The sequence below is a fragment of the Diachasma alloeum genome, unplaced genomic scaffold (assembly GCF_001412515.2).
Source record: "Diachasma alloeum isolate Michigan unplaced genomic scaffold, Dall2.0 Dall_scaffold_00514, whole genome shotgun sequence".
NCBI classification, from domain to species: domain Eukaryota; kingdom Metazoa; phylum Arthropoda; class Insecta; order Hymenoptera; family Braconidae; genus Diachasma; species Diachasma alloeum.
In genome coordinates this window covers 114,246-141,590 of record NW_021680646.1, presented here as the reverse complement: position 1 = coordinate 141,590, position 27,345 = coordinate 114,246, and the positions used below count along the sequence as shown (strand labels likewise).

General features: G+C 34.8%; 2 protein-coding genes and 2 non-coding genes across 5 annotated transcripts in view; 3 read left to right on the top strand and 1 right to left on the bottom strand.

Moving 5' to 3' along the window:
• Nucleotides 1-27,345, bottom strand: part of LOC107042746 (nuclear migration protein nudC) — a 318,222-nt gene that overhangs the window by 207,646 nt on the left and 83,231 nt on the right. The gene's annotated exons all lie outside the window — the stretch shown is intronic.
• Nucleotides 1-27,345, top strand: part of LOC107042747 — a 53,253-nt gene that overhangs the window by 21,829 nt on the left and 4,079 nt on the right. Inside the window, exon 2 of the mRNA XM_015263927.1 lies at nt 25,483-25,665. Within this exon, the coding sequence (XP_015119413.1) occupies nt 25,483-25,665 (183 nt within the window). The remainder of the gene's footprint in view (nt 1-25,482; nt 25,666-27,345) is intronic.
• On the top strand, nt 22,687-22,760 carry Trnam-cau. Its single transcript has one exon. It is a non-coding gene; the product is annotated as a tRNA-Met (tRNA).
• Trnam-cau lies at nt 22,977-23,050 on the top strand. The gene has a single exon. It is a non-coding gene; the product is annotated as a tRNA-Met (tRNA).

Genomic DNA, 27,345 nt, shown 5'->3' with positions numbered 1-27,345 from the left:
AGAATCGCAACGATTCCTAGGGAGAAGCTTGGTGTTTTATGAGATGAATTTCTTTTCTTATTTAGAAGGAATTTTATGAATGAGGAATTTTATGAAGTCTTTGAAAGGGTAAAGTATTTCCTGAAATAAAAACCATATTTTCAATTTTGAGAACAATTCCATTAATTTTCGATTATTTTTCTCTGCACCCTTGGATTTCCAACAAATCGAAAATAAAATCAAAGAGAAAATATAAACACAGAGGCAATTCTTGAAATAATGAAATTCGTGAAACTCGGTGTGTGGCAACGCGAGATAATTCTTTTTCTTGTTTATAAAACGCCGAGGCCCCCATGTATCACGTCGCAACTATGCATTACGTTTCCAAGTAACAAATAATTATCGGCTCATACCCTACTTCTTTCAAGAGTAAAAGACTCCCCGGCCGGATCCAATGGAGGTCATTGGTTAGCCTCGAGACTTTATGAACCATCCAAAATGTAAAAATCAATGTTATTCAATCTATCATTATTCATATCCGCCCTCACAGACATCAAGTAGAATTTTTTCTACACGATGATGAATAAAGAAAATGAATGAAATGAGATAAATTCTGTTGTCTTTCCGTGGTAGATAAAACCGATCTGTTACCAGCATTAAAGGATGTTTATTCATTTCCTGACAATTGAATTTTTCCATGTTCGAGAAAAATTCTGTAATTTCTTATAGTGGTGGGAGATCATACGTTGGAACAAACGTTTTTCATGATTAAGACAAATCAGTTGCAGTAGCTTTGACAAAATTAAATGAATAAACTTTTTCTTATACACGGGCTCTTACGGGATTTATTTTCAAATTGATAATTAGTGCGGGTGGGTGGATTGAGAGTTCTATCAACATAAGAGAGATACCTCCGTCTATCAGTTGAAAATCCAATTTTTTTTTGACTACTTGCGATTTGTGATAAACATCCTTAATATACAAAAAGCGTCATGGTCAATTTAACCCCAAGCTATAGAGTTAAAATTAAAGGTATAAACTTTATTGGGGTTTAATTAATCCCCAAACGGAGATTTAAAAATAGAGGCTACAATAATTAGAGCCAGGAAATAATGGTCAGAATATGAAAGGAAAAAAGTGGGAGTCAGGCAGTGAGAGTTAGAAAGGTTTAGGATATAAGGGTCACAAAATTAAGGTAAAAAAATGAGGGTTAGGCAATATTTCTCAGAATATAATGGTGAAAAAATAAGTGTCAGAAAATGAGAACCAGAAAATAATGGTCACAAAATAAAGGTCATATTATGAAATCATTTTTCAACTCTCATTAGCTGACCCTTATTTTCTGACCTTCAATTTTTTACTCTTGAAGCCTGACCCTCATATTTTGATCCTTTTGAGTAAACCCTCATCTTCTGACTCAATTTGTGCCCCTTATATTCTGATCCTCATTTCCTAGCTCTTATTTTCTGACCCTCACTTTTTGGGCCTTAAATTTTGGCCCTTATATAGCGACACTTATCGTTTGACCCTTATATTACATTTAACAGGGCATAGTACAACTGGATCTAATACGCCGGTTGTGTCCCATCGCCAAGAACTGGCACGCTACTACCATATTATACGCGAGTCAACTTCCCCCTACACCACCCAAAATATCTTTACTTATTTTTGTTTTCATTGTTTATCCCATCCCAGCACATTTAAGATTTGACAAATAGTTTCATCTATTATTCGAGTCACTATTGCAATTTTTTCAAATTTCATGAACAATAGTTGACTGAGGAAATAATTTTTTCATGAATCAGATGTTGGGCTTTTCATCGATTAATTTCTCTAAACTCACGAAGTGAGGGTAGCTACGAAGGGAATGGACTAGTCAGTTTGCCTATTGGGATCTCTGATGGCGGCGTGGCTTAATATAAAGACGTCTCATGGCGAAATAGAGTACTAGCGCGTGCAGGTCGAATGGCCAGATGCACACGGAGTTACACGCTAGCCCTCATTTTTATATATTACTGTAATTAAATTGACTGTGATAAAATGAGAGTTTCTATTCATGATATTTGTAAATTTGCTGATACACATCCGAGAGCCAAGAGTTTTCCTGGTGGAGAAGATTTATTTAATGCAGAATTTGTGATTCAATGTGGACAAGTGGGGAATGATTCCAATGGCAGTGAAAGTTATAAAATTCTTGCTTTTTGTCTCCAAACTTCACAACTGAGGTGCTCCACATGAAATAAATGGAGAAATTCTCAAAGATGGACGAGTAGTTGCAATGGAATGTTCCTGTAAAGCAGGTTTGAGTAGTGTCTGCAAGCATGTCGTGGCAGTGTTGTATTATAGCATGTAAGGTTATATTGGATTATATGGAAATTCAGCTCTAAACATCTCAAGATTCAATTGGAATCATCATCGTAATAAACATTTTCAATTAATCGATATGGTAGAGAGGATCATGGATTGATATTCGAATTTGTCCAGGAACGATCTGGAGAGTTTGAAAACTATCACTTGCACTGACAAGAAATGTATCTGGAACGCACCTCACGTATGAAAAAATCGTATAGAAATTTTCGATACGGATTGCGTATAGAATTTATATAGGATTTTCGTATATGATATTCGGATATATCTATACAGATATTTTCTATACAGATTATTTCTATACGATTTCTATCGGTTTGATCCTATACGACCTACTGCCACATGTACTGAAACATGTCGTATGGAGTTGCGACATTTCTCTACGTTTTTCTCTGGAGAGTTTAGACATCTTTCGTATGAAAACAACAATTTATGTATTGAAATAATTCATATAGAAAATATTCGTATAGAAATATCCGAATATCATATACGGAAATCCTATAGAATTTCTATACGCAATCCGTGTAGAAAATTTCTATACGTTTTTTTCATAAGTGCTCAGGCATCGTCTTTGGAAAAATATAAAACTAAGCCTCTGAAAAAACATGAATGTATGCTGAAACAGAGAGAAAAAAATTTACAATCTCAGAATAAACGAAAAAAAAAGCAAATGATGAAATCGAGGTTATCGAAAGGACGAAATTGGAGTTGTCAACGGCCCAAGAGGATTTGTTTCGTACAATCATGACGAGAAACCTCCCAACTTCAGCATTAGCAGAGCACATGTAACGGAGCATTTTTTTTACATTTTTTATTCATTTTCTTGTTTAGTTTATTAGTTCAATTAACGATAAATTTAACATTTTTTCTGCATTATTTACGCCAAATGAAATGATCTCTTCATTTTTGAAGATCAAAAGAATTTTATCCAATCAATTTTATTATGAGATTTTTTCGTTGATGAATTCTATTTTTAATCACTATTCTTATAATCCATGTATTTGAATCCCATAGAGAATCATGTGTATATTTTTCATTAAACAGTTTAGAATTAAGATTTCATCAGTCTGAAATAAATAGAGAATAAAATCGAAAAAATAAGAATCCAGATTGGGAGAAAAAATCAATGAATTATTTCTATCCTAAGCCACTCAGTAATTGTTATGTGAAGCACCGTATAGACAATGAGATTCTGGCACGCAAAGCCTATGAAAAAAACAATTCTGCCAATAAAAATTGTAGAGACTGGTCTTATTATTTCACCTGAGAACACATGGCTTGGATACTCCCCCGATGGAATTATTTTTAATGAGGACAAACTGGTGGAATCGATTGAAATCAAATGTCCGTATGCTGGTAAAAAAAAAACTAAGTGATGTTATTAAATCCATCAAGTGGTTAGTTGTAAAAGATGGTGATTATACTTTGAAAGAATCTCAGTCATACTTTGCGCAGGTACAGATAGGTATGGCTGTATTGAATTTGGTTGTCACAGATTTCATTGTTTATGCACCATTTGATGATAAATTTATTTCTTTTCCAATTAAATTCAAACTAGAATATGCAACAAAATTATTACATTCATTGAAAAAACGATATTTTAATAAAATGGTTCATTATGCATGTCAAAGAGAGAACAAAAACGCAGAAGAAAAACAACAAATTGAGGCTTCGTTTGTTGATCGAACTATTTATGTGAGTTAAAATTTGTACGATTATTTTCTTAGAAGCTCGAGAATAATAAATGATGGAAATTTAACGTTTCAATATGGACATTTATTCACGACCATCTTGAGCAGAGAACCTGTCATTCTTCAGAATTGGTGGACTCAAGCTCTCAATCTCACAAATGATATTAAAAATTTCTTCAGCTTTACTTAGTAGGCAAATTGGCATGGTGTCTCCTAATACAGGAACCGTTTTTAATCGCTGGTTAGCGCGCTTCACATATACTCGTGCCCTGGCAATCGTGCGATTTGTGAGTGCCTCTGATTTCGTAAATTGCACTTTACTGAGAAAAAAGGGCGTAAGAAGGGTTACATAATTTCTTCTGCAGACATCTTCCACAGTAAACCCTTTATCGGCCATGATGACGTCATTTTTATCCATTTTTTTTAAGATTCCACTTTGTTCGAAAATTATATTATCAGAGACTCTTCCACCATAAGCTTTACTCACAAAAAAGATTAACCCAGCTGGTGTTACACCAGTCATGAATTTTATCGTATTCGTAGTCTTGTAATTTGAATAGGTCTGAATTTGGCAACATAATTTCGAAGGCCTCTGTATTTTAATCTCTGTGCAATCCACAACAACCCTCACATCCTCTAAACCCTTGAAAGACGATGGCAAATTTTTTTAAGATGTTCTCTTTGCTGGGCCAAAAAATGTTCGGTTTCAAACAAATGTTAAGTAAATCTATCATTTAACCATTTTTTTCTTGCAAGTGTCGGCTGTGTAACAACGGAATAAAATCGCCAACATGGCGTAAGACGAGTTCTGTTTGAATTACATAAAAGTCATTATTATTGTTTCTCTGAGAGATAATTTGGTGCTTGTGTGAGATGGTCCTTGACACTTGTTTTCTTCAGGTGACTGAATTGTCGTGTTGAGCTCTGGCTATAATCCAAGAAATCAGTAATATATTTGGTCATATTTTTTTCAATTCATAAATTTCCAACCTAATATTGGAAATCGTTCTTTTACTTACATGGCAAAAAGAAATCCTCTTCAGTGAAATGTAAAGAACAAACTTTCATGGAATTCAACACTTTTTTGCCCAGCGTCAATATTTTAATCCAAGCCGTACGTCTATCAATAATTTCTTCTTCACCGAACTTATTAATTGCTGTAACTAAATCCACGTTTTGGCGAGGAAAATGATAAAATCTAACTTTTGAATTACGACAGGCTTTGCTGTTGCATCCATACACACGGCAAAATGTTTTATTCTTGTTTTTCCTCTCCGCAAGATATCCTTGTTTAAAGACAAAGATGTTGAGATTTCAACCCGATGACAAGCGCTTCACTTTGCCTTAGGTTCCCCCATTATTTAGGAAAAATATGTGTACACAAGAACGGATGAATCACTACGAAAAAAAATTAACAGAAGAACCCTCGCTCAGTACGAGCGTTACTCTGTATAGAATGCATTGCAGGATTAAAGATGTATCATTACAAAAATGTATGAAATCTCCCCAAAAACAAAAATGAATTTTTGCAAAAAAAACTCGCCAAGAACCGACGGCGGTGGCCGAGTGGGCTAGACGCAAGTCCAGTGTGCGCAAATTTGTGAGTTCGGTTCCCCGTGGAAGACTCCGGCGAGCGGGAGGTTGCGAATAGACTAACCACGGAGAAAAAAATTCCAGAAAAATTTCCCGGAAAAATTCCCGTGCCAGCACCGAAATTTCTGCCGTGCACTATAGGAATTTTTATCGGATTTACCGTGAAAAATTCTTGTATTCCATAGAAAATTTTTTCGGTGCTGGCACAGTAATTTTTCCGGGTCCGTCCAAATAAATGAATCCATGGTACCGTGCTGGCACAGTAATTTTTCTGGAATTTTTTTCTCCGTGCACCCATCCTATGTGTTGGATAGAGTGCCGAAAGGAGATCCGAAGAGGACTCAAAAGGCCGTAAAAAAAAATTCGCCAAGAACGGGTCCGAGCGTTCTGTTTACAGAAAGTGATGAAATCACGAAAAGTGTCAAGCACTGAATACATGGAGGTGCTGAATACAATCAAGAAAAACTGACGAAAAATTGAAAAATGTGAAAATCAAATGATAAAAGCGAGTTAATAAAAATTCCAAATCAACCAACTTGGCGTGCGTTTTTTCAGAAGCTTGAATCGCACGCCAAATTGGTTAACTTGGAATTTTTATCAACTCATTTTTATCATTTCTATCTTTGTCCTGAGAGTGAGGGAATAGTATATTGTGTTACAAGTGCCTGCCAAGTTCAGTGGATAATTAAATCATGCACCAAGTCATTTCTAGCTATATTTTCAAGTTTTTTTCCTGCGTAAATAGATTACCTGGACGATCCACGAAAAATAAGTGGGGAGGAAAGTGGCTTATTCGTACCCCAATTTGATTTGACGTTATTTGTTTGTGTTTCTCAGGTCCACGACTGCAAAAATGATTCATTTCAATACTTTTCATACGAAAACTATTAAATTTGAAAAAAAAATCACTTATTATCGTCGTCCTATTATGATGGTTTCTACATCGAAAACGATGGAACAATATAGGCACCCGAGGTCGAAGTCTATGTTTATTTTCCGAGGAATTACTAAAAATATTGGTAGAAATGACTTGGTGGATGATTTAATTATCCAGTGGTCACCGGCACTACATAGGTTTCAAAATACACGCAGCAGAGGTCGGAGTACATGTTTATTCCCCGAGGAATGATTAAAAATATAGCTAGAAATGACTTGGCGCATGATTTAAGTATCCAGTGGACATCGGGGCCACATAGGTTTCGAAGTGCATACACTCGAGGTCGAAATATATGTTTATTTACATGTTCCTCAGACTATAATAATATGATTTGTCCCGAAGAAAAATCAAAATCTGAGGTGCGGTTTAGTAAGGGGGTCGCGGAGCATCCTTACCATTACCTAATACTCATGAGTAATTAGTCAAATGGTGAATTTTAACCAAAACTTATATTTCTATATTCATTTCTTCAATTTAAATTGAAACCCTCCTCTTTATCCTATAAGAACATTTCGGTGCATCGCCGTTAGATGGCGACACCTTCGTATTATTATTCGACATTTTTTCCTTTCGAAATTTTTTCCCAACGTCTGCATATACCCAATTCCAGTACCTAAAAACTGTTGGCCAACTTGGCGGTCCTCTTCAAGAGTTTTAGTGGCCTTCGTGTTAACCACAGTTCATTAACAGCGGTTAGTAATTATTTTTTGTTTACAATGAACAGAACACGATAAAAATTGAGAATGCCCTGTGGAACAGAAATACAAAGAAAAAATGAATCATTGACGATTGAAGGGGAAAAATTCCAAATTGAGCACTTCTGATGGAAAAATTGCAATTTAAATTAAAATATTTTAAAAAGCAACATCCAAACAACTTTCTAAACCATCATTCAATGAATTCAGAATATTTTTTGTGAATTATCGTGGGACAACTAATTTTTGAAAAAATTAGAAAATTCTAAAAATTAATACCTTATTCTATATAATTTACAATGTTTGTTTGTTCGAAAATTCATAGAAGGTTCTAGACAGTTCAAGAAAGGATCAGAACGGCGAAGAATCCCCTCGAAAATTTGCAAATCGTCTAAAAAACTCTGCAATTATCCGATGCAAAGTGTTCTTAAAGACTCTGCAATGTCCTAAATCTTTAGGAATTTCGCCATTAATCCAGAAGCTAATGCTTCGAAAAATCGGGGAAAATTTTAAATTAAAAAAAAAAACGACAACAACTGCGTCGTTTTCACAAAAAAGTTCGACAAATACGCACGTTTGTTCGTTTTTTGAAACAAACAGATTCACAGAATTTGAATTTTCAAAAAGTTAGGAGATATGAAAAACAGCCCAAGTGTTCCTCTCTTTCAATGGTTTTGAAATTGGAGGAATCAAAATTCACAAAATCAAAATCATTTGAAAAATCAAAGGGAAAAAAAAGTTTCAAGAATAGGTGACAGAGATTTTTGCGTGCACCAAGTTTTTTTTTCCTTTGATTTTTCAAATTATTTTGTTTCTGTGAATTTTGATTCCTCCAATTTCAAAACCATTGAAAGAGAGGAACACTTGGGTTGTTTTTCATATTTCCTAACTTTTTTAAAATTCAAATTCTGTGAATCTATTTGTTTCGAAAAACGAACATACAGGTGCGTATTTGGCGAACTTTTTTCTGAAAACGGTGCAGTTGTTGTCGTTTTTTTTTAATTCCACTCTTTTCGTACAAGTATAAGGAATGTTAACTGGAATAATATACTGAATGAATTCAGTAACAAAGGGATGAACCATTATCAGTTGAATCCGAAATTCATGTCAATTGTCCACTTATCTCCGAAACACGTGGTTTTACGAGAAGATCACGTGGGAAAGAATTCAGTAGAATATCCTAGTGCATTCGCTAGGGAATTCTATTAGAAGTTGTTTTTTTTGCCGATTTCTATGGGAAATTCCGCAGCTTTTCCGTGCGTTTGTTCCAGTAGAAAAACGTCAGAAAAAATCGATAAATTTTGATTTTTCTATCAAATTTATTCCCTTAATTTTTTCTATAGAAATTCCTCGGCATAAACTTTTTACGTTTTTTTCACTGTATTTCTTTCCGTCTATCATTATAAAATCGAAGGAAAAAGCTGAGAAAATTCATGCCGAAAAATTCCTACCGAAAAAATTTCAATAGAGTAAAAAGTTTATAGAAAAATCAAAATCTATAGATTTTTCTCGATTAGATATTTCTCTATTACATTTTTCTACTGAAATAAACTCGTGGAAAACCCAGGTAGAAAAATCTCTTGCATGTGCAAGGATGAACCCAGCAGCTGGGCTGCTTTGCGACGTTAGGCATTTTTGTCACTCTGCTGGACTGTCGCTACTGTATCTCAGTGCTGCATACCCAACCTATGCATCTAAATATACATATCAGCGCGTTGCAACAGTGCAGTGAACGATCTACGTCAAGTTCATTTGTAGATACAGTCTTAAGGTTGTAGCATCCCAAACACTGCCGAACATTGCTAGCCATATATGTTTTTTTTCACTATGAATTTTCAATATGAAACACTTAATCGAGAGAAACTAATCAAAATGGACTTCTCAATGCAACGTATTGTCTTGACATATTTTATATAGAAATTCTTTGGTTCAAATTTTCGAAATTTTCATTTTATTTTTTTAATGAGAGAAAAAATTAAAGTGAGATAAACGTGAAAGATTTATGTCAAGGAATTCCTATGGAGAATATCGTAGTAGAACAATAACAGAATTTTTAATAATTCAATAGAATTTCAATAATTACTGATTAATCATAGGATTTTGTTCATTAGCTTGAATACTATTAGATATTTTGATTTTTTTTTCAATTGAATTTTCTTTCAATCGTGAAGTATCGCAGTAATGAGTGAATCTTTACGAAGATACCAACAGAGTTTTTGCAAAAATTTAATTATTTACAAAAACGGTTAAAACACAAGGTGGAATTTATCAAATAAATTACAGGTACAATTTTTGGTGAATCACGAATTACATCAATTATAGGTGATTTCTGACAAAGATGTTGGCAGGCCTTTTGTGACATAAATTTAATAATTAGAAATAATAAAAATTAGGAAGTTGTCTTTATTATTTGAAAAATGATTAATATTAGTGATAATTTAAGAAAAGATACAGGAATATAGGCACGCGTCACTGAAGTGAGACTGTTCAAACCTATTGACGTGAACAACATTTTTTAATGTTTTTATTTCGTATTTTTCAAAAAAATCCGTCACTCATTCGAAGTTTGTCCTTCGGCAAAGATCGTGTGATGTCGGGGAGCCGAGCGGTCCGAATAAGCATTAGGGTCACTGAAATATACTATATACTGGAAAGATCACTAAGCCGCCCGAAGCGAGCTGAGAGAGAGGGTCGATTGTGGGGGCCACCTGTCTCTGTCGTACCGTCTGCTCCAAAAGTATTGTCATACCTTGGACAACGTATTGAGTTTAGCATTGGCATTCATTTTTTTTGGTTGCATATGTCATTTTTATTCTTTACCAATGTATACTGATACATGGGGTATTTATTACAATTCTATTACGAGTAAATTGACATGGAAAAAATACATAAGAATATAGGGGAGGATGGGGCAAAACGGTCCCCCTTCAATCGTCAATATTTTCCGATTCAATAATCCGATTGGGATGAGTTAGAGCTCGTTTTGAAGAATGAAAAATTATCTTCAAAATGAAGTTGAAACTGGGAATTTTCATAATGTCATTCACAAGTTATTGACAATTGAAGGGGGGCCGTTTTGCCCCACCCTCCCCTACAATTCAATAAATTCTTGATTCAATTAATCTGACGGGAAATCGAAATCCTCTGAGTCAGTACCGTCCTCAGTATTCGAAATTTCAAATTTCGGTATGTCTAATATAATTCCTGAAACAGAAAGTTGTTATTTGAATGATATAAACTTTTATTTCAAGAGGAATTAATTCCTCAAATTCAAGAACATGCCTCGAGTTTCTGGTTTCTCTGTGATCTTTCCAATACTGTGATGCAAAAGTAGGACATCCCAATATTTATTTATCCTTCTAGCATCAAAACAATCTTTAACACATCAATTCACTGCGCATAACTCAACCTAAGCTTCTCAACTCGCTTGTACCGTGTGTCGTTCGGCACGTTACGTGCATGCACACCGTCGAGAGAGTGAGAGAGGTGGTCCCCAAAATCTACTCCTCTCTGGCTCGTTTTCCGTTTACAAGTCTGGCATTACAGTGCTCTTTCCAGTATACATATAGTATATTTCAGTGGTTAGGGTTGATAGTATGTTTCCCCATTTGACCAAAGTTATTCTGCGAGTATCCGTTTCCCTATGTTTTGTGGAAGCATGTTTGAGATCTGAGAGATTTTTCATCGTGTTGTGTTCATATCAACAATATATGAAATATCAAGCACAGTAAGTATTCTATATTTTAGAATAATAGTACCTCAGTACCCATCAAAAACAGTATACAAATCTCAAGTAATCTCTCAATGGCGCCCACCACTCTGAGTTCTTTCCATTTTCTATATTATTGTCAACATATCTTCTATGCCCTGATGGTTTATTTAACAACATTTAAAACTAATTCAACAATCAAAGCGACAACTCTGCGATCATGTATGTGTCCGGAGTTTGTCCAACATTGTGCACCTAACTTCAACTCTGGGTTTCAGAATCTAACTCTAGGTTTGTGGAAAAATCAGAGTTCAAACTTGAGGCAACTCTGGGTCAAGTCTGTCTGTGAACCATCAGGATACTCAACGATATATCAATTATTTTATCAATGCCATGTAGAGAACATTTTCTCAGGGGCTACTCAAGTATAAACATGGTCAACTCGTCCACTTTCAATTCACGACCAAATAATATGAAATATAAAATGGAAATTTTGTACATAGGTCCAGATGACGACAACTGCAGTAATGATTCTCCAAGCATGATTGGGAACCTGTTCCTTCCCAGACTGTATCGACGGAGTACTACATTGAACGACCAAGAACGAGAGTCAAGTTGTGTTGGATGTCAAGGTAACAATAAACATTTTCATCACAATAGATCTTAAATAAATATAGAGAATCGCACATGTGAAAATTCCATGGAAGAAGTTAATTCTATAGAAGCTAACGCTATCTCTAACAACTTCTATAGAATTTCAATTGGAATTCTATACGAATTCTAGTAGAATTCTGTCGAAATTTTATTGATGTGTTTTGTGCCCATTCTATTGGAGATTATGCAACCTTATCGTATCATTTTTTGATAGAAAAAAATCAATAGATTGCAACTTTTTTAAAAAGATTATTGGATACCAATTTTCTCAGTTTTCTGTTGTATTTCTATGTCTCTCATAATAAAATACGAGAAAAAAACAAAAAATTAATACCCAAGAATTGTCAACCAAAAAATCTGAACACAATAATTTCTATACAAAAACCAATATCTGTAGACTTTTATCTATCAAAACCTACCCCTGCAAAATTGCATAATTTTCAGAAGTATCGGTTTACAAAATGAGAAGAATTATTTTATACCATTCTGATGAACTTTAACAACATTATTGTAGCTATGCCTAAATTCATGGCCTCTGTAATAGGGAATTTTATGAGATTGTCTTCGAATTTTAATGGTAACAATCAACGATTTTCTATGTGGTCTACAAATGCGAAGTTTTTTACTTTTTTTATGGGAACTCATATGAAAAATACTAATTTTTCTTTACGTTTCCCATTTTTTCGTAATTTTACAAGCAATGTACTAGGAAATTTATATGCTCCATTTTGTTTTTCAGACGCCCTTATGGTTGAACATGTTGGAGTCACAGAGAAGGGTGCAAAGGTAGTTACGTATAGAAAATGGACACAATCTGAAGGCCGGGATGGCCACCGCTCAAGTGAGTCGCAGAAGAAGCCGATCCAACTTGGGCTTGATCGAGATGTACCACAAAATTCTAACAATACCGCAGATTGGAGATTTGAAGCTGTATCATGGAGAAAGGGATTGTGATACCTCAGGTAGCACGCAATCTTCAAACGCATTTGAAGACATGTTGAATACTTTGGATGAAGATGGAGACTTTCGACATATTCAAAATCCAGGATTGGATCATCATGGGTTGTTTAGTTTTTATCGCCAACATACTGCTAGACGAATTTATTTACTATTAAGGAATACATTTTCCTATCAGTATAATATCTAAATGATTTTTGCATACATTTTGAACCTCAATAAAACTGACAATTGATTATACACTTTGTATTCTTAATTCGAAAATATAATACCGATAAACATACCGAACCATCCACTGAAAGGTTGCCGCGCAACCCATCCACAGCGCTATCCAGCGTAACCGATACGCGTAGTGTCAGGCTAACTTGGCTACCTAGCTGTTGGATTGTGACTAACATCGCAACTTAGCAGCTAGCCAAATTCAAGTCGCAATTTCTACCTGGGAAGCTGTCGAATTTTCCATGGAAATCGGCAAAAAAACCAATAGAATTTCTCATAGATTTCCCTAGTGAATGCGCTAGGATTGTTTTTTTTTTCATACGTGATGTTAGACGAATTTCGTTCTATTTGGATAAATTCACAACCAAACAAAAATCTCTCGATTCTTCTCCTGAAACACTCATTATCGACAGAATTCAATATTAAACATGTGCAATATCATTGATTTGTTGCGTTTCATCGTGTCACGACTGAATCAAACCCCCTTCCATCATTTTTCATGAGCAAATAGCCGGAACTATTAAGTCTTACATAAACATTTGAATGGCCAAAACTTTATTCATTCCATTCTATAATTTGTATCTATGCTGGCGTTCTCCAATATCATTTTTTATCCATTCATTTTATTATATAATAAATTTTAGTAATTTTGTTAAAACTGATAATTAATTTTGCTAACAAATCGCCAAAATAAAAATTATCGCAAGTGAGCATGAAAGCCCCCTTCCCCCGGCGGCCGTCGTACCGCGCGAATATTGTGGTAAACGAGAGTTTACCGATATGACGAAATGTAGAAAATGAAAGTATCGATGAGTATTAAGGAGGTGGGGAGAAAATAGATAAGTGGGAATAAATTTGGGTATCACGAAATCGAATGAAGCGATTGAACTCTGAAGTAGCCTCTCGTTCCGTAATATCTAACTAGTGAATAAGCGAGCTTGCCTAACGTCATGATATATATTTTTTTATATAATTTGTATCTCTTCTATTTATATTAATTCAAGTATGTGTGTGTGAACTGCAGTTCATTCGTTTATATTAAATTGAGTATTTAACCCTAGTTTGGTCACCATAGGAGGGAAACGCCGCAGAAGGTCGATTTTTTTTTCTTACCATTGACTGGCTGAGCGGAAAAATCCTAAAAAATTGGAATGCGTCAATTCAAGTGTCTAAAAAATTATAATATTTTTTAAAATTATTTATATCCACAATTCCTGAAGAAAAAAAAATTATTTCTAACAGACGGGCAATTTTGTCCCATGTTAAATGAAATTGCCCGTTACGTGACGTTGCCGAAGTCTCGCTAAACGCGCCCGGGCAGTATAGGGTGAATTCGGCAACGCTCGGGCCTAAATAACACGGCGGCGATTCCCTGCGGAAGTGACCAAAGTCGCAAGTTCTCATATGGTGACCAAACTAGGGTTAATGAATTCATTTATATCGCTCTACCTCGTTTTATATAACTTTAAATATCGATAAAGTAACTTGCGAACGAAAATTTACGATTGAACAAATTGATAGCCATTGACGAAGACATGAAATTGAATTATTGATCGCGTTTCTTTTTTCTTGTATAATGAAATATGTCTATTGACGAATTAAAGTAAATCATAATGATTCCGATAACTGGTGTTTATTTAATTAAATTTCCAATTTTCATCGGATATTTTTCTATTCTATTTGTTATCCTCAAAAACGTTGAATTCAGCTTCAATATTATTTTCAAAATATATCTATAAAATTCGTGATCTCGGTTATTTTTCCAACATTAGTGAACATTCTCCGAATTATAATTGTCTTTACATTGCTATACATGATTGATAAAATCCGGGACTTCGGTATTTGTTGAAATTGGCGTCCTAAGCCGGTCCCCTTCTTACCGACCGTACTGTGTGGTCGACGGAGTCACCACAGCGCCGTTGCGGCATATCTATTACATTATATATCTATCGTTACCATTCGTGCATTGACCGTTGTCGAGTACATTAAATAAAGATACCTTCATTCATTTATTGATATAAAACTATTGTTATTAATTATAACCACCTTCCCATTAATCCATCAGTATTAATGATATTAATTTTCTCTTGAAATCATTTATCTTCACTTTTATAATCTCGCTTATTCTTCAATTTAGCCATATCCTATTATTGATTTTCTCGTCAGCTATATTTTCTTACATTCACCGGATTTTCGAATAACGGATAAATTTAAAATTATCAAAGTAATATCATTACAATATATATATATATATTTTCGAGCGATAGTAGCGCCGCTAATCTGCAATTCGCGTCCTATCTGTGAGACACCACACCTTTACGGTGTCCGCAGCCGTAGCGTAGCCGACGGACGTACGCTTGTCGGAGCACACGGACTTGCGTCCGTACGCGCACTACTTCCGCTGCCATGTCCACAAAACTTTCGTGAGATATGAGATGGACAAACTTTGGGGCCGACTATTTAAAAAAAATCCAAATTTGCGTAAACTATTTTTCTTCTCTAATATTGGAGAGGAGGTTAAATTATGTTCAGAAAAAAAATTAGTGTCCTAAAAGCATTATCTAGGCTGTAATTAATTATTGAATTTTAGGTGACCTACTCTAGCTGTATAGGAGTGTGGTCGATTCTCGCGTGCGCCCTATTCTATTATGGACGTGTACTTGGCGAGAGACGCTACCGCATCTCCTGATAAAAAAATTCCAGGGCGATACAGCAGTTTTATGCGAGGGGAGTTTTATCGCAATGTTACCTTAATTTTACCGTAAAATTATATAAAAATTGCCTGACGAATGGGAATGTACCTGTTCAGATCGGTACATAAACTTCTAGACAATTTGAGAATGATTGATAAAATGGTTTAGGATTATGCGTTCTCGATGAAAATTATTGGAAGTTCTAGAAAATTGTACAGAATCTTCTGGTGAAGTCGGCAATCGTCGAGAAAACCGACGATCCATTTTTTTAGCTCTCCATTTTTTCAACCTTGATTATTCTTTCTAGCATATTCCAAACCATTCTGAAGTACTCAAACATTTATTAATCTTTGTAGAAACGTCTCGATTGATTTGAGAGTTTACCACGAGACCTTTTCGTGATTGATGCTTTTATCGTATAAATGTGGACTACAACATGAACAAAATTGGATGGCCACTCGACACACTAATAAAAATACCTACGGACACGGTCTAAAAATTGCAGTTTAGAACTGTCTGACTCATAATGGGTTAATCCAAAACGAAAATTCCAAAACGTGAATTTTAACAATTACAAAGCTTTTATTCGGAAGCAAAAATTAAAAGTCAGAACTCAGATTGAAGGAACAGGAAAGTCCGGGGGAACACCAAATTTTTATAATTCCATCTGTGTCCGCTGACTTTACTCCTTCCTTGAATCTACATTCCAAATTTTTGTTTTGAGTTCTAAATTTTTTTTTGGTTCCGAGTGGAAGCTTTGTAATCGATCGATTTTTCGCTTCTCTAATTTTGCTTGGAAATTACTTAGAATATTATGAAACGTTGAGATATGATGTTTTTAAAAAATATCTCTGTATGTCCGCATGTGTATGAAATTGTAGGAAATTTTGAATAAATTTTTACAAAAAAAAGCAGAGGTTCGAGTCTATCCGACAGATAGCATGCGACCGTTATTTTATGCGTTATTGGTCTTTTTCTTCTTTATTCATTTCCACCAACTCCATTGGAAGTTAGCTTTCAAATGGATCCATTCCGTAGCAATTCCCGGTCCCTGTGATAGGCATACAGTGGGCTCTCGATAGAGTCGCGCTTGTAGTTGCGATAGAGTCAATTCTGAGAACGTGTGCCCACATGCAGCTCCAATTTCTCGGAGCTACGGACGATAAAAGCAAAATAATAAGTAAGAAATTTAAGCATTTTTAAATTTCTATTCTTCCGAACATTCCAATTTGCATTTTAGTTAACTAATTTATAATTAACCAAATTTCCATCAATACATTTGTTTATCTATATGAATATTTTGTTTTGCTACCAAATAGAGAATAACTTATTTTTGTTTTTTATTGAAAAATTTAATGATTGAATTTTTTGGGTAAAATTTGTTGTCGATTTTGTAATCCACAATTGAAATTAAAAAAAATTAACTACCTTTTTTTCAAATTGACTATACACTTTAATAAATACTCAAGCATACGTCAAATGTAAATTAACTCCTCTCCATGACGGTCACGTGTGAACTGAATCGAGATACGCGGTAGCGTATCGGCCAAGAAAAGTTTTGACTCCGACTGTACAAAATATGAGGCCGAGCGTACCGCATATTTATACACGACAGAACTTTCGCCTGCACTACCTCTACATGATTAACACTCTGTGTAATAAAAACGGGACGACAAATCAGAAAAGTGTCCTCAGTTACATTATATAAAACGCCTATGAGTTTTTCAACGGTGTAACTATTGTCATTTTTTTCGATTAACGGTAAAAAAGATACGCGCATAGCACCGGGCTGACATTCTTATTCTCGCGATTCACATTATAAAGTATCAGAATCAAGTTACAACGTTGGCAGCGCCGGTCCAACTAAAGTTGCAACCAATGCGTTTAAACGTGGAATGCGATGTTATGGAGAACCACGGGAAACGTTTTTTTCTCATAAACTACATGTTAGCGTAAAGCAAAAAATTAATGCAGTGTTTAATGTTTTTTTTCTTTTGTCGAAAATTCGAATTTCTTATCTATATCTGGACCTCGGAGATAAAGATCGTTTGTGAGGTTCTGATTTGTGTTGGGAGTCTGACAGACCTGTAATTCGTCAAAAATTGTGTGATAAACTATTAAATATACGTAGATAGTTCAATTTTAAAACAAAATACGTATTTTTGTTCAGGTGATAACAGAAAATGTTTTATAGTTTCGTGGGGACAATGCCCTGAATTAGGTTAGGGTGAGATATGAGAAACAAGGAAACACTTGTAACTATTTTTAAAAAATTCGTAATATCTTCAAAATAAAAAAACAAGTGTTTTTACAAAAATATCTATCAAATGAACATTTTATTCGACTGTTCCTGAAAGTACATCAGTTCATCTTACCAAAAAATACAATCTCCCCATAGAGAATCAAAGAAAAAGTTGAATGGAAGAAACAAACTAAGTTTAAAATTTTGAATAAAGGATCGTAAGTCGATAGAAACAGTGAATCAAGAGTAGAACTGTGTATTTATCTTCAATTATCAATTGAAAAAATGTTCTATCTTGTGAAAGAACAAATGACTTGAATTGAAATGAACAAATTTCTCATGATGTGAAAACTATTGTGGGCTTATTTTGAAAAAAATAGTGAAATCCCCATAAAAATCAAAAACAAATGTTTTTCCGAAAAAACTGTGCCAAAAAAAAACGTTTTGTTTGTTTCTTACTGGAATGTTGAAATTTTTTAGGAATACAGATCAATGAAAAAGAAAGCCAAAACAAGAATGTCTGCGTCTGATATGCACGGAATTATGTTGATGGTATAATCAACAGATGAATTTAATTATCGAGTAAAAATTATAATTGTCCAAATTGTTTAGGTCAAAGGAAAATAGAGTAATTGACAAAATTTATAAGTGCTGGCACGCACTTTTCCCAGAGTATCAACGAATATTGAATTCTGGAGATTTATTCTCTGAGTTAGGTTTGAGAAAGAATTGGATGCCAATTATGATTAACGTATTATCCAATGAGCATAGCAATTAATACCTCAGCGAGTCATTTATTGAAATATGAAAAACACTGAAAATTTTTGAATTTTTGAATTTTTACATTTTTGAATTTCTGAATTTTTGGATTTTAAACAGGCAATTTAATTGAAAACTTTTTCATCGGGGGTTTTTAATTTGCAATTTTCAAGTTTGAAGTTCCCCGCCAGTTTCTCGTTCCGGCCTCACAGAACCAACACATTTTTTTCACAGTTACTATCCGAGTGATATTTCGTTCAGCCTAGTGATTTTCGACGAATCATTTACAACTTATGATTTTTTGAGAGATTTGACTCATTAACCTCAACATTGGTGTGTCGGGTAGAATCCTGAAAGTGTTAGCTTTCGTTCACGTACAGCCACAACTATTTTTACTCAGTTTTCGTGAAGTAAAGTGGATTCAACCGCATGAAAATGTGCCCTAGGGACTTGTCAAAAGCATATACCCCCTCCTTTGGGTGTCGTCGGGGGTCAAAAATAACACGTAATAGATTGAAACATATTATTTTTATCAGTCGAATTGCTTTTTATAATGAACCTGATTATGAAAAATGAATTGAAAAAAGAAATATTGCATCTAATAGAAAAAAGGGCAAAAAGAAAGTTACATCAACCGACCCGGCCGGGGTGGCGCTGGTTTTCTAAAAACATCATATCTCGACATTTCATGACATTCTAAGTAATTTCCAAGCCAAATTGGAGAATCGAAACATTGACCGATAATAAACCTTCCACTTAGAAGCAAAAAGGACTAAAGTCATAGGTAAAAATCTGAACTTTTGTTTATGATTGGTAGTGTTCGGGAGCACGTCTATTACACGAAATTTCAGCTCAATCAAATGAACTGTTTTTGGTGTCAAAATCAAGGATGCAGTTACGTCATATAGCCAAGAACGGGTGCACGACTGCGTGTTATATACGTCAACCTACTTCCCCCTCTACGACCACCCAAATCGTTTTTACTTTTTTCTGTACAAATTTCAAACTGCAGTGCATTTTGAGTTATACTTTTATTATACCATGTTGCTGCACGCTATCCATTGCAATTTTTATTACATTTTTTCGTGCGAAAATGAATGGAATATGCCGATCTAAATAATTTAATTGTGCCTCTTATCTTCATTTTTCTCGAATAGAAGCTGAAAATAATGAAAATAAAAAAATCAAGTCGATACAACTTCCGAGTCAACCCACTTGGCGTCATTCGTCACCACTGGAATCGCGTGTCAAGTAGATTGTCTCGCAATTTTTATCGACTTGATTTAGTATATTACGTTGCAAGGGCGGTAACTCAGCGATTACACTCGAGCGCGCGAAGCGCGCGAGAGTGTAATTTGTTGAGTTACCGGCCGAGCAGCGTATACTATTTTTGCTTGCAAGTGCGTGATTGTAGGTATGCGTACCAATACCCATTGCTCGTGAATCTTGGAGCTATTGTCATCACATTAATTGTATTATTGACAGATTTTGATAATGTCTCTGTTGACACGGGAACAATTTAATGCATTTGTCGAACGTGCTCCTGACAATGACTATCTAGCAGTCAAGGTAATTATCATCTTATATACTTTTCTTGGCAATGTCCACTTTTATAATTTTTTTAGTTCAAGGCTATTTCTCTGGTAGGCCAAGAATTATGTTAAAAGTACATAAAAATATATGAATTGCACAAATTCCATGCTGCATAAATTATTTCAAGTTCAAAAAGTTCTAAAAATCATCATTCATTTTCAATTCTTGTGGTTATCTGTTTTTTAGATCTGCTTTATGGTTGGTGCCTCAGGATGTTTGAGGAGAAAGGAATTGTGGAGACTTGAGAATCAAGATGTTACTGACAATGGACACCAGTTGATCTTGGAAATTCCACGTACTAAATGGAATTATCCCCGTAGATTCATCATCAGTGATGATTGGTATTTAAAGACAAAAGAATACACGATTCTTCGTCCAGCTAATAATCACCACGATTATTTCATGCTCAAGTATGCTAAAGGGAGATGTTCAAGAAGCAGGATGAGTTCTGAAGATATTCGTATGACTCCAAAAGTAATTGCTGAGTACTTGGAGCTGGCAGAGCCTCAGAATTATCTAAGATTTAACATATCCAATTTCTGGGAATGATTTTATGTCAAATGTAAAACCCTATGTAAAATAACTTCACAGAATAAAAAAAAATTTGTATGAGAGATAAAAAATGACATATTTGTATCATTCTAGTGAATTAGGAAATACTCTATTCGGATATTTTCTTACATTTTCATTTTCTATCATTTTTGTCGATCGATATTCGTTGGAAAAACTTGGCCAAATTTTTACTGGACATTCAGATTTATTCGATGAGAAAAAGAAAATTTAAATTTATGAAGGGAAAGGTTTGCAGGGATTCCGTTTAATTTTGTTACAGAGGGGATATTTTTTCACAAAGATGAATTTTATTTTAAAATAATCTCAAAGTCATCTCCAAACGTTCTTAATAAGTATCGTGCCTTTCTTTTACTATTCTCCATATTATGAAAAAAAACTTCTTTCAGAATGTTCTTCAGAAATAACATTATTGTTCTCCTCTTTATGGTCATATTCAAAATGAGTTGTTTAGTTTCTCACTGATAATAAAATATAAATACCATTTTCCATGACATTCTAGTAGCCTTATAACTTCACTTTGTGTCATAACACGTTATATATATATAACACCACATAACTGTTGACATAGTTTTAGCTTTGGTAAATCCATTCCCTTAAATATTATTTAACATTATAATATTAAAATTTTAAGGATCTCGTGTCTTAGTTTTTTATGATAATTGGAATCAATGGAAAAACATACACATCATGTTTACTGAACTCTTATGAGTATAGTGACTCTACATAAGCAATATTATTCAGTCTTCAATATTACTCGTCTTTGATTTGGTGTTTAATCGTCCTCAATTAATTCTTCATCAATTTCATCATCATCACAATTCATTTCTCCACATCCATCGCCCTCCATAAACACAGATTCAAACATAAGATTATCGTTTTCATCGTCTCCCCATGGATCGTAATCCTCAGACGATCCTATGACGATTGAGATGTATATTCCGGTGATTTTTGCTCACTGGAGTGTATTTGGCGTGATTACACTCGCCGTTGACATTTTAGTATAGTACGTCTCAGCGATGGTGGCGCCGCATGTTATCGCCGCGTTTACCATTCAAACAGTGACATGTAAACGCTGTGATTACACGCACGTGCAAGGAAATCGTTATTTTCATAATTTTCATCTTCTCTTCAATTTCGTTATTGGCATTTCTGAGTTCCAACTTCCCCTGTCAGTACTTAGCAGAAGCTTTCTGTCGATTTCACCACTTTTTATGAACGGAACAAAACCCGTTCTTAGAGATTTTTTTACCATTTTTTTTGTTTTTTTGAGAATTAGTATCACGGAGTCCTAAAAAACTCCTAAAAAACATTTTTCTAATAAAATGACATTGTTTTTCCACCATTGATGTTCATATAGAAATATTTCTTAAAAGCGAGATCGTGTATCGTTGGATAAAACCGGAACTTCTCAATTTTGGAAGGTCAAACGTGTCGACGATTAGATTTTTTTAAGAATTGAAATTTTCGACGGGTCACTCGGTTTAAGAGTCAGACGATTTCGTGGTCAATCATCTTAATAGTTAGAAATGTACACGATTAGATGTTATAAGGGTCGGATGTCGGAAAATATGCAAGAAACATGGCAACATACAAATCGTATAAGCATCGCTCTAGGTTGTAGTAAATCTCTCAAATATTAGTCACTAACTAGTATGAAACGGTGTGAATCAGTATGTTTTGAAATATGACAATTTGTTTGAGAATTTTTTTTTGTTTTAAACCATGATATATCGTTATGTGAGTATTCATTTTCACAGGTTGATTACACAAGGTAAATAAGCAGAATTTAACCATTTGAAAAATATTTTTACTTTTATCATTGATTTACTGCATCACATATAATTGTCTATAGTCCATATGCTGTGTCAGGTCCAGTATACACTTTTAGGTCCATTGATTTTCCTATGACGTCACAAAAATGTGGAACGCTATATAAATTCCCTTCTTTAATGTAAAAATGAATGCCGTAAGAAGGACGACGGAGCTCAATAGGTACCAGAAATTCGAAACGGAGATATGGCTAGTAGCCGGATAGCTCAGTTGGGAGAGCACCCGATGCATAATCGGAAGGTCCCGGGTTCAAATCCCGGTCTGGACTATTTATTTTTTTCAGTAAAAATTTTCTGGGTTATTCATATTGAGAATAATGCCAGTTCCCCTCCTACCTGATCCAAATCCCATCCAATCATTTCCTATGACGTCACAAAGATGTGGAACGCTATATAAATTCCCTTCTTTAATGTAAAAATGAATGCCGTAAGAAGGACGCCGGAGCTCAATAGGTACCAGAACTTCGAAACGGAGATATGGCTAGTAGCCGGATAGCTCAGTTGGGAGAGCACCCGATGCATAATCGGAAGGTCCCGGGTTCAAATCCCGGTCTGGACTATTTATTTTTTTCAGTAAAAATTTTCTGGGTTATTCATATTGAGAATAATGCCAGTTCCCCTCCTACCTGATCCAAATCCCATCCAATCATTTCCTATGACGTCACAAAGATGTGGAACGCTATATAAATTCCCTTCTTCAATGTGTTTATTATTGGACCTCATGTTGTTGGGGTTCCTAAACACGAATATTTAACCGTCTTTGCGAGGTGTGGTTAGTTTTGTTGATCTATAACAATTTAATTGTTTATAACGCGATTTCGTGGAAACGGTCTCAGTTACATAAAAACGTTTCAAACAAAAAATGTTTCTCGTTTAAAAATACATATATTTTGTCTTATTATTTCTATTCTAATGTCTTATAGTTATCGAGTTATCACCTCTGAGAGAAGGTCGGTGGAGAGCGGAGTCACGTCCGTGTGAGCCGTCGTGCACTCCGCTTAGGTTACAATGAAAACGGTTGGGAATAAACAAAAATAATAAAAATAATAAAAATAATTAAAATCAAGAACGCACCTTACTAAAAAATACATAATTATTCTCTTATAACTTTTTTTTCTAACTTCGACAGTAAACAATATAATTTGATGGAAGTGAGGGAAATGAACCTCAATTGCCATCCAACGTGATATGAAATCCAAGTTATCGTGGTCGAAAAAACGGTTAACATATTCGTGTTCCGAGACCCCAAAAGCATAAAGTTCAATGATTAGGTTTCAATGGACCTAAAAGGGTATATCGAACATTCGGTGATATTAGCGAAGTTTTAAACAGTATACTCGCCGTCTTTTCATTCAAATATTGCCGTAAATAATCGGAGAAGAGAAAAGAGTTCATAATGAAAATTATTCATCAGAAAATGATCTAGAAGATGCATCACTTCACAATTTGACAAATTGAGAATATGCCGATTGACAATATGACAATCCGCGACCTGCTTTCAAAGGTGATAACTCGATAACTATGAGAGATAGAAATAAAAATAATAAGTAAAATATATCTATTTTTAGACGAGGAACAATTTTGTTTGAAATTTATTTATTTATTTATTTATTTGTGTACATAGGACCAACAGCCTTAGCCAATTATAGGTCCCAAAAAGTAATATACAAAATAATGGTATACAAATATTTAAAGATAGTATCTTGAGAAGAACCACAAGTGCCACACAAGATTAGAATTTATCGTAGATGCGGAGAGCGTTTGTGTGATAAATTTAAACCAAGGATTTGACAAGATCAATTGATTTGGATTTGATAGAGTGAAATGAATCGCACATTAGATCCACTTCCGGATGTTTATCAGTTAATAAATTTAGACCGACACTGGCCTGGTAAATGGGTGAGGACGTGTATAGATTGTTATCCGGGAAGGGAAGGTAGATCAGGGCTCGCGATCTAAGTGAATTCGGTGGAATACGTAACTGTAACTGACCCAGTAAAGTGGGACAATCAACTCTACCTCGGATTATTTTAACCATAAACATAATTGCATTTTTGCCCAACTCACTGTTTAAAGTGTTATAAATAAACAAAACTAACCACACCTCGCAAAAATGGTTAATATATTCATGTTCAGGGACGACAAAAATATAAAGTCCAATCAAAAAATTCAATGGACCTAAAACTGTCACAGCGTATGGACCATTATCTCATAGTTACTAGTTTACTGGGCTAAATATTTTCAATACTATAATATCTTTACAATATGTATTGAATAAAATTATAAAGTTCAATAGAAATTACAACTTTTCAATTAAAAAATTTAATTTTTAGGGATCCATTTGGAAGCGTACTCGCAAAGAAATTGGTCGAAATAAGAAATGAAGAAGACAAATAACATAAAGTAACTGCCACATGCCTTCTGACAGATAGGCTCGGCCACCTGCTTGATGTACCTTTATATTCTAACCTTCATTGGATAACCCTTACTTTCTGACCCTCACTTTGTGACCTTTATATCCTAAACCTCATTTTCTGAGCCTCAGTGTAGGTCTCTTGATTTTTTTACCCTTATATTCTGACTTTCCCTTTTTGACCTGCATATTCTGACCATCCACTACCCAATTTCCACTTTCTTTCCTTTATATTCTGTCAAATCGACACTCCATGAATTTTTGAGACAGAGATAAGGAAAAAGTGCAAACCTCACACGAAATGAAAGCTTCATAGGAACTAAATATAGATGCAAAACGACGTTAAGAAACTATAGTTTTCTTCTTGACTACTTCGTGAAAAAAATATGTAATTAGACAGTCGTTAGACTACTACGATTCGATGTGAATTGTTTGAACGAGGGTACACGGCTACCCTTATCTAAGTCCCGAAGTTGTAGACAGGCCACCAAGTGACATTCATATCTCGATCCTTTTCGCAATGGAAGCCATGATTATACGCTATATTAATCTCATATTTTCTTTTTATTGTTTTTGTAGACCGAGCCAGGATACGGTGCAACAATGATGGCAGTTGGTGAGCCCAAAGGTTCCTGGCATATACCGAGACCATCACTCGTTGGGCGTAGTGAAAAGGATAGTGACAATGGTAGCAATTGGGCACAACATCATTTACATCCTAATTCACCGTCCCGGAGTTCCACATCAACCGCAAGCACACATGTATATCGTAATTGATAATATATATCAAAATGATCAATAATTTGAAAAATGAAATTTCATAAGTATTAGATAATGATTGAGTTTTTGTAAATTCAATTTTAGTTTCAGAACCACGGATGAATAAATATTATTCACCCGGAAATAAAAAAATATACCAAAAAGTATCTATTTTATACCGGAATCAAATGTATGCATAATGCTGGATCGAGTATAAAATATATCGGATTCAGGTATATTTTGTGCTCCAATCAAGAATAATATACAGGGGGTAACAAAATTCACGCATGTAAGCTATAGCTACAGCGGTATCCTTCGTGAAGAAATAAGAGGAAAGTTTGGGAGCGGTTTTTTGGCCGAATAAGTATTCGTATACTCATTCGTATTCGTGACTCACATATACACGATTGAATACTGAATACTAGACATTGACTACAGTAACAAGTGTCACGGTGCCTCATTTGTGCCGCTCACTTCATTCTTGACTTTTTCGCAGATTGAAAACAATTGCATGTTAAAAAAACAAGAAATCATGTTTTCTTTATTTTTCTGAGATTCCCCACTATCCTTGCCGCTAATCGGAAGATTACAGTTCAGTCACTGCGCATTATGAATTTTGCGGGAGGTCCAGAGAGAGGACCGCTGCAGAGAATCATTCCATGCATCTTCAAAGTTTCCAGGGGAAATCCTTTGGAGAAATTAAAGTTCACACTTTTCAGGCATCATTCACAATTATCTGGGGCGAATCGTCCTGGTGAAGCATCTGACGAATATTCTAGGATATTCATCAGGATTTTCTCCAGGAAGTTATTTTCCAGGATATAGCCCAGGAAATTTCCCAGGATATTCTTCAGCATATTTCCCGGGATATTCGCCTAGGAAATTTCCCAGGATATTTTTCAGCATATTTTCCAGGAAGTTTCAGCAGAAATTTTCTAGGTGAATTAACTAGGATATGTTCCTGGATATTCCTCAGGAAGTTACCCAGGATATTGTGCAAAATATTTTCCAAATTATTTTGAGAGAAATTTCCCAGGATATTCCCCAAGAAATTTCGCAAAGTATTCCCCAAGAAATTTTCCAGAATATTCCTCAGGAAAGTTTCCACAATATTTCCCAGGATATTTGCCGGGCAACTTTCAGAGTATTCTGGAGAAAAAAAAACCCGTACCCTTAGAAGCATCTTTCAAAGTTTCTTGGGAAAACTCTGATGAGAAACCTCGAGAATATCCTTCCTGCTATTTCCTTTTGGAGACTGAACAGGATCCTTTTAGGCTTTTCTTCTTAACTCTTCTGAGGAGAAACTTCTCGGAGAAGCTGACGAAAATCTTCCAGGTAGTCTCCAAATTTTTTTGCTAATGAAAAAAGAAAGAGGTCAGAATTTCATATTTTTTTTAAATATGCGATTGTTTTCGATCTTCGAAAAAGTAAAGAATGAAGTTGGCGGTAAGAACAAAGCAGCCCGACACTTGTCGCTGCACTCAATGTCTGGTATTCAGTATTCAATGATAAATATCTCCGTCAATATTTTTCCAATCGAAAAACGGGTTCGTGATATGCGCCGTATTCTTTCACAAAGAATACCGCTAAATAGATCACATACGCGAATGTTGTTAGATCCTGTACCTCAAGAATAACATACTGAATAGGAGAAGATACCAGAATTATGCGTGTATATCTGAT